Source organism: Pempheris klunzingeri, chromosome 17, assembly GCF_042242105.1.
Source record: "Pempheris klunzingeri isolate RE-2024b chromosome 17, fPemKlu1.hap1, whole genome shotgun sequence".
Lineage (NCBI taxonomy): Eukaryota > Metazoa > Chordata > Actinopteri > Acropomatiformes > Pempheridae > Pempheris > Pempheris klunzingeri.
Window position 1 is genome coordinate 4,019,103 of NC_092028.1, and position 8,854 is coordinate 4,027,956.

At 41.3% G+C, this 8,854-nt stretch overlaps 1 protein-coding gene across 3 annotated transcripts; it reads left to right on the forward strand.

Annotated features, from left to right (window-relative positions):
- Positions 1–164: 164 nt before the first annotated feature.
- On the forward strand, positions 165–8,812 carry grna (granulin a). Of its 3 annotated transcripts, none has more exons than XM_070848324.1 (15): positions 165–199; positions 385–441; positions 1,010–1,150; positions 2,149–2,286; positions 2,386–2,514; positions 3,121–3,202; positions 3,972–4,078; positions 4,234–4,396; positions 4,506–4,625; positions 5,335–5,432; positions 5,524–5,757; positions 5,980–6,321; positions 6,849–7,085; positions 7,211–7,474; positions 8,023–8,812. In XM_070848324.1, exons 3-15 carry the CDS (start codon positions 1,010–1,012, stop codon positions 8,164–8,166), a joined length of 2,199 nt encoding a protein of 732 aa, XP_070704425.1. In that variant the 5' UTR covers positions 165–199; positions 385–441; the 3' UTR covers positions 8,167–8,812. The 3 variants fall into 3 exon arrangements, with proteins under 3 accessions (XP_070704425.1, XP_070704423.1, XP_070704424.1); XM_070848322.1 differs by having other exon boundaries at positions 4,234–4,387; positions 4,494–4,625; XM_070848323.1 differs by lacking the exon at positions 165–199 and having other exon boundaries at positions 371–441; positions 4,234–4,387; positions 4,494–4,625.
- The last annotated feature ends 42 nt before the right edge of the window (positions 8,813–8,854 follow it).

The following is an 8,854-nucleotide window of genomic DNA, read 5'->3' on the forward strand; positions in this document are numbered from 1 at the left end:
ACGCAGCCCTGCCTCTGACGCAGCCCTGCCTCTGGCGCCCCCTGGTGGACGCGCCACTGCGGTGCGCTGCAGCTGTCGCATGTAAACAAGAATGTGTAACCTGTGCAAGGTGGCAAAGCGCACGGTGCAAGTGGAGCAACGTGAGCGGACACCATCAGGTATTCAGTACAAAGACATGCGATTTAAAGGAAGTGACCAGGTGAGGCGCTGCAACGACTTCAGAGAGTCTCTCTCTCTGTCTCTCTCACTGTCTCTCTCTCTCTGTCTCTCTCTCACTGTCTCTCTCTCTCTCTCTCTGCCTGTCTCTCTCTCTCTGCCCCCCCCACTCTCTCTCTGGGCGGCGTGTTCAGGATAATCCAGTTCTCTGTTTTGTTTTATTCTGAGGTGACAAACTTGTGAAGCACCTGACCGCCCACAGCAGCGCTCCAGTCTTCCACCGAGGTAAGAGCAAAATAAATCTCTTCTTTAGGCGATATAATATCTGTTTGTCAAAAGAAGTCCTGTGAGTGAATTCTAAAGACGTTTTGCACACACATGTATGGTTAACTTGGATTGTTTTCATCTTTAATCGTTGTAAATAATCCCCGTGTGTAAAATGTCCACAGTTTATTCAGACATCTTCAGACAAAAGGTGTTTCCATTTTATAATGCAAACCAAACGAAACCGAAAATGTTTTATTTAACGTTTTTCATTGCCATTGCAAAATAAAATAAAAGTCAGGGCCAGCCCCATAAAGGAAGTATTATAGTTCAGGAAATAAGACAGACATCATTTGATCCTTTGTGTTTGACAGTCAAAATGGGTTTGAGGTTTTTAGAGATCACAAGTTCATGGACATGTGGAAATAAGTGAGCACACTTACTTTCTATCACATGTTTTGGTCATAAGTTTCTGCAGAAGTTAATGCACAACCATTGTTTCTGATAAATGAGGGGAATCCCACATGCAAAGGTTTCACTTTCCTGTGTGTGTGTGTGTGTGTGTGTGTGTGTGTGTGTCTGTGTGCAGATGCAGAGGTGGGTAGTGATCTGCTGGGCCCTCCTGGCCATGGTTGGTGCAGAGGAGTGTCCAGATGGAGGGAAATGTGGAGACGGTCAAACCTGCTGCAATGACCCGGCCAACGGCTACGAATGCTGCCCTTTAGACCAGGTAGTCATGGCTGTGCTACCTGCACATTCTGCATTAGAATTTGCCTGAGCAGATACTCTTGGTCCAAGTTGGAGGGAGCTAATTTGACTGACTTTTGTTGTAATCTCACTCTTTGGAATTAGTAATTTAACTTAAGCATGTTCTAACTGAAGCTTTTGGGAGTGCAGATGATGACAGTTGCCATTACAGCGAATGTTGGCAATTTCAAATAGTAGGATAAACCCCCCCCCCCCCCCCCCCCCATCAGTATCAGATGAAACATAAGATGAAACAATTCATATTATACATTTAAATGTATATGCAGTTCGTCTTACTCTCAGATATATTTAGAAACCACCAGATCCACATTAAAATGTTAATAGTGTTTAAACAATGCGGGTGTATGTGACATGGTTAAAGAGTTTAAGTTTATGTTTAAGTTTAAGTTATTTTTCCTTTTACAAAAGTTGATTTGTGCCCAACACTGTAGTTAAGACTAGAATCGGAGTTGTGGGGATTAGTGGGGTTTAGATGAACCAACATTTTACTAACAATTTAGTTTGTAATCCCAGATGAATGATACAAATTCAGTCGATAAAAACAGCTAAATTAATCTGCTAAATTAGCAGAGTAGTAGCGTAGTTTAACACAAACAGAAGTAGCTGATATTTCAGCTTTTGATTGAAGTGGAATTCACAATTTGGTGTGATTAAACTGCATTTAAATCACTTATTTAAATGTATTAATGTGTAAATCATTGTGTTACAATAAACCCCAGCAAAGCCATAGTACTTCAGCTTTAGTAGAAGACCTATTTGCTTATCACATAGTTAAATGTATATGGATAACTATTCTCCATATGTACTATAAAAGAATGAAGACTGTACAGTGGTACTATTCATGCTGTGGTATTTTACTACTTTACGAGCCAGATAAAGGTTCACTTCTCATTCAGCCGGTGAGATAGCAGTTTTAAAACTTTGGTAGTCAAAGTGCTTCCACTACTGCTATCCTCGCAGGCTGAGTGCTGTGAGGATCATGCACATTGCTGTCCTGGAGGAACAGTCTGCGATACAGCCACGTCCAGCTGTATGAACGCCACTGCGTCCATCCCCTGGGTGGAGAGAACTTCTGCTGATCAACCCAGACTCTCTAAAGTAAGAATAATAGACACAACAATGCTGAGTAAGAATTTGGTGTATTTAAGGAGAGTATCCGGTGTAAGATTGTTCCTCTGTCCCACCCTGTCCATGCAGTCCTTCAGGATGATCAGGACATACATGGGGGAGGAAGATGATAACATCTGTCCTGATCAGTCACGATGCCCACCTGAGTTTTCCTGTCTGAGGGCCTTGACAAGGTTTGGCTGTTGCCCCCTAGATCAGGTAATCAAACCTTGTTCAAAACAGATACAACATGCAACATTTTTCAGCAACAAACATTAGCACAATGATCTGGAAAATAGAGGTAGTAACCACCCAACATGTATTGATAAATTGTATATTTAAGGTTTTCTTCATAAAGAATAGCTAATTGACATGACAACCTGGAGATACACAGACAGAAACCATGAAACCAAGTTAATGGAGTCCATTGGTTTTCTACTCATGTAACAATACTGTCATAAGTTCATATGTTACTATATGCAAAACTAAGATTTGTTCTGAAAAAGCCCAGTTACTTCCTGTCACAAAGAGGATCTCTCCTTGTTTGGTTGACAAACTAAGCTGTTTCACTTCATCACAAAGACAAGTTAGACTTCTGCTATTATGGGGTATTTCATAAAGAAACTGCAACTCTATAATACACAATGCAGTGCAGAGACCAGTAAACCAAAGGTCAAACTGTGTGGCACTTTAGATTCCTTCACCTGAGTAATACTGCAAATATCAAACCTTTGTTTCTTCAAAGAAATATTAATTGATTAATTGTAAAGGGAGAATGCATTTATTAAGACAGTTGTTTTGAGTGACTTCCTTACCCCCTGACAGGGAGTACCCTGCTCTGATGGGAAACACTGTTGTCCTGAGGGCCACAAATGCAGCACAGACAGCCACTCCTGCATCAAAAGAGGTGAAACTCTTCTACTTACTACCACAACGTATTCCTAGAGTGTATGAAAAACTGTCATGCACAGCCCCTAAGCGGAGTAAATGACATGGAGTTTCCCAAGGCCCCTGCCTCGAGCCTCTTCTGTTCAACATCTACAAGGTTCCTCTAATTCAGATTACAAAAAAACACAGAGATTATTATAGTGATATTGAGAACCGAACACATGAGTGATTGGATGTTCTCCTTTTTAAACAAAGATGAAAGACTGGTTTACATTATTGGTTTACAAACCATGCAACAGTTCAAAAATACATTTCTAATTGGACATAGTCTGGTTCAGGTCTGCTTACTGTCCCCAGAGTCCAAACTAAACATGTAGAAGCAGTATTCAGTTTCTGTGCACCACATATCTACAGCAAACTCTCAGACACTGCTCCAACTCTCAGTTCTTCAAAATGAAGGTGTGAAACTTTTCTGGTTTTCACTGCCTGACTATTTATTCATAATTTTATCTGTTTTATTCAGTTTTAGTGTTTTTTTTGTCTTATTTTATCTTTTTACATTACCTTGTGTTTTATTTGTACATTTCAGTACCTTTTTTATCTCTTATGTAAAGCACTTTGAATTTCTGATACACACAAATAATACTGCACAAATACAACAACAGACCTTCCTTTCTCTACAAATAAACTCACCTCACTCTGATTGACTTTTTTTCCTTTACCTCAATGCCCCTAAACTTATCATTGGAAACATTTTTTATTTGAATTTGCCTGTCATGTTGTTGCAGACCTTGTGACTACAGTTCTGTGCAGTGACAGAGTGTCAGAGTGTCCAGATGAAACCACCTGCTGTGAAACCCCAGAGGGCACATCGGCCTGCTGTCCCATGCCACAAGTATGTCACCCTATACCATAAATTAGATTATAAATGAGGAAAAAGTCAAATGATGGATTTGCATGTCCTGCCCATGTCCAGTAATTGTGACTTTACAGTGTGTTATCATGTGTGGTTCCAAGGTGATCCTCCACGTGTCTTTATTGTCTCCACAGGCTGTGTGCTGCGACGATAAGTTACACTGCTGTCCTGAGGGGAGCACATGTGATGTTGAACACAACAAATGTATTTCATCATCTACCAGAAAAGAGATGCCAATGTGGGCCAAACTCCCTGCGAGGATGAGAGCAGAGTGGGAGGACCAGATAGGTCAGATTTGTTTTTGTCTCGCTGTAGACTTCCTCATCCTAATTAATCATTGTCTAATGTGAGTGTGTGTTCATGTGGCCTGATCTGTGTGTCTGTCCACTTTCAGAGGGTGTACAAGTGACTGCAAAGGCAGCTGTTGATGGCGGCTCAGAAAACGCCCCCAGAGCCACCACCGTGAATACAGTTCCTCCTACACAAGAGGATGTATCTGTGTTATCTGTCACTACAGCAGCTGCAGGTGAGATGTTTGTTATGTTTCAAAGCTCAAAGGTACAAATACACCAACAGACCTTTCTTGTAGCAGACATTTTGATTTTAACATTGATAATGGCTGCATTCCATTTAAAGTAGGTGTGTCTTAGAGTGAATTAGTTACTGGCTGCAGTATTTCCTGACAAAATGTATGGTGTGGGAAAGGTCAATCGAGGCTAAAATGAAGTACATTAGTGCATTAGTACTGTATGCATTAGATATGGTAGCATGTTACCATTACCAATTCTTGTCTATCTTTAGTGCTACTAACCAGGGCCCATCATGTCTATGTTTAAGGTCTAACAAATGTATTTCCTTCCCCATATAATGTATTAGTAATATTAATATTTGAACTCATGGCATTAACATCACCAACTGTCCATAGTGTGAAACACCAAAGGCACCAAATCAGGAACCCACTTGTAAAAACAGCTCTCTCTAAGGGCACTATCACCATAATTATCGTTACCATATTTTAAAGGTGCATTTAGGTCACTTGGGATGTATGAATGTACCTTTCCAGGTGCAATAGTGGGGTTACAAAATGGATTGTCAAGACAAGGCAATATATTAAACCTGTGTTACCCCAGTGACATGTTTCTGTCATTTTAAATTTTATTTTGTAGTAGTTTTCTCTGCATGTGGACAGATTTCAGATCTGAAGGAAACATTATGATCATTATTAATGTTTCTAGGCAATGATGTCCGCTGCGATGACACAGTAGCCTGTCAAGATGGATACACATGCTGTAAAACCAAAGAGGGAGGCTGGAATTGCTGTCCTCTACCAGAGGTATATATTTGGCTGCCTTTTTTCAAATTTAACTTTGTTTTTAAAGGGGTTGTTGCCAATACATTAATGTTTTTTATCATATCATTTCCAGGCTGTTTGTTGTGAAGATTTCATTCACTGCTGCCCAAAAGGTATGACGTGTAACCTGGCTGCCCAGACATGTGATGAAAAAACTTTCTCTGTGCCGTGGGCTGAGAAGGTACCCACAATGCCCAGGCAGGTGGCACAGGGGGCTGTTGTATGCAACTCCACCTTCAGTTGTCGTGATGGTTCCACCTGCTGCAAGAGGAAAACAGGAGGCTGGGCCTGCTGTCCTTTCGTTCAGGTAAACATACAGAGAAACATGGACACACTCATGATCCAAATCCATTTTTTTAGACTTTGCTTACCAAAATCTCTTACCAGTCTACATTTTGATGGAAGCAAAATATACTGAAGAGCATGCAAATCGTTTTAAACTTGGCTTTGCTTTGATAATTCTCTCAAATCAAATTCATGCATCCAATTATCACTTGGCTGAAAATATTGTCGACATTGTGTTCAAAAGGCGGTCTGTTGTGATGACCATGAGCACTGCTGCCCCGCTGGCACCACCTGTGACCTTGCCACCCTCACCTGTCAGAGCGCCTCAGGCTCAACACCCATGCATCAGAAGATACCTGCATTTGTCACAGCGGCACCCACTGCTGAAAGCACACCGCAAATGGAGGAGGAGGAGGCTGAGGAGGACGAGGTGATGACAGGGGAGGAGGAGGAGGAGGAGGAGGAAGAGGAGAACAAAGACGCAGAGGGCAGGATTCAGTGTGACGCCCACACCAGCTGCCCTCAGTCCACAACCTGCTGCTTGATGACCTCATCCCAAAGGTGGGGCTGTTGCCCGCTGCCCGATGTGAGTACTGCTTCTTCACAACATCTCTGACTTCCAGTAACACACATGAATTAGCTGTAAGCTGGTACAAGGATGTTTAAAGTGTTTATCAATGGACAGTCAAGAAAAAAGAACAACTTTTTTTTTATATTATTACAACTGTGTTTTACTACACATAAACCCTGTTTAAATCTACTTTATAGTGTGGTATAAACCATTTATTCACCATTTATATCCATCTTATGAATATTAAACAGGGTGGGTGAATGTAAAGTGTTACCATGATTATTTGTTCTATTAAAAAAATAAATATACAGATAAACAGTCTCTGTGTAGGACAGTACTGCAACTAACTGAATGGTATCCCTTTCTCAAATCCCAAGAGGTAAACAACAGTATTATCATGATGACACATCAGTTAATTAATGCACTTTAACTTGTAGGATATCACCACCCCACACCATGTTTTTCGTGTTATTCACTTGATAGAACTGGGAAAGCAGGATTGATGGCATAAAAGTAGCACTTCTGCTCTCACTTCTCCCCAGGCGGTGTGCTGCGCTGACGGAAACCACTGCTGCCCCACCCACTACAAGTGTAATGAGCACATGACCTCGTGTGTCAAAGGAGAAGTGGTGATTCCATGGTACACCAAGCTTCCAGCCACCACCAGCATCGAGGCTGATCCCAACTCTGTGCAGTGCGACAGTCTGAAACAATGTCCCGAACACACCACCTGCTGCCGGCTGTTCACGGGCGAGTGGGGCTGCTGCCCACTGCAAAATGTGAGTGTGCAGCTGCTACTTTGACATGATAATGCAAGATGCACTTTCAGTATACATGAGGTTTGTCAGGGTTTGTTAATGTAAAATAAGGGATGTCACTAACCCTGTACATGCTGTGTCTGCAGGCTGTGTGCTGCCAAGATAAGGAGCACTGCTGCCCGCAGGGTTACACCTGCAACATCGCCTCTAACTCCTGTCAGAAGGTCATCATGATGCAGCTGGAGACCGTCCCGCTGACACCGGTGTATCTGCCCAGCTCCGACTATCAACCTGAGCCCGGTCTGTTAAAGCAGAGAGAAGTCAAGTGTGATGACACGACCAGCTGCAAAGATGGAGAGACCTGCTGCAGGACATCCACTACCACATGGGGCTGCTGTCCATCTCCTAATGTATGATACACAGCAACCACTTCAACCTTCAAACAAACAGCTCTTGCTGAAAGTTGGATTGTTATAGCTCTTATGTCTGTACAGTAAATATGAAGCTATTGTAGGCAGCTGGTTAGCTTAGCTTAGCTTAGCATAAAGACTGGAAATGGGGGGAAACAGCTCCCCTGGCTCTGTGTTAGCTTTAGTTACATTAAAAAAAGAAGTATTTTACATTAGAAGCATAACAGACAGCATATAAAAAAATACACAATACACAAAAAAAATCCATCTATCAGCTGCAGTATAGTTACTAGTTACTTCATAAATAAAGTTATTATATTATAAAATGTATGATCAGCTTACAGAGATATGGTCCATTGCTATAGTTCAGACTAAACAACACTATATAGCCATAATGAGACTTGTACCTTTGATACATATGAACATTTGCTGAAGACACTTACTGTACTTTTACTTGTGCTATGTTCTTGTAATGGAGTATGTTTATACTGTAGTATTGCTACTTAACCACTAGTTAACATTGTTACATGCCTCGCTCCTCTCCACAGGCAGTGTGCTGCAGCGACATGAAACACTGCTGCCCCGCCACCTACTCCTGCACTGAGGGTGGAGGCTGCATCCAGAACACCAGGCTTCACTGGTACCGCTGGCCCATGTTCTTCGCCGACAAAAAGAGAGCTCTTAGAGTGTGAAACCATCCCCCCTGCATTTGTTTCAGCATGCATTGCACCAATGGAAAATAATGTGAAGGGATTTTATGATAATTGCTGAATGCTTTGTGCTTAGATCTTTGTTATTTGTTAAGCACACAGTTTGATACTTGAAACTGTACTCCATCCTTAAAGAATTAACAGTAACACTCCACAGGACACATGACTTTATTTCCTGTCAGTCATCTGTCTCTCTACACTCTGCTTCAGCCGCTTTGTGTTGCTAAGTGCACTTCTCTGCCAATAATCAGTCACAATCCGGGGCATAATCTGACATCATATTATTTTAATTGTTATTTTGAATATGAATCTGCTGTTTTTTGGTCGGTGGGCTACATGGTTTAGTGTTTAGATATATTTGTGGCATTATCTGTAATGAGTTTTCATTTGTCATCTTTCCTGGAATGATGGTTTAAAATAAAATACACACACCAACATGCAAACATGGAGAAATACATGTCTGGTGCAGCTTCACCCCTTAAGGACTCTCTGCATTCTCCATAAAACCAGTAAACTTGCTGTTACAATATAACAATGTGTCAAATTAGTCTTTGAAATTGATTTTGCTGGTCTGGCAACATGAATATTAACTAAAATAAAATAAAAAAACGTTATGGAGATGATAAAATGATGTTTGCTTGTTTTTCCTTATAATTACAAAATGGAATTC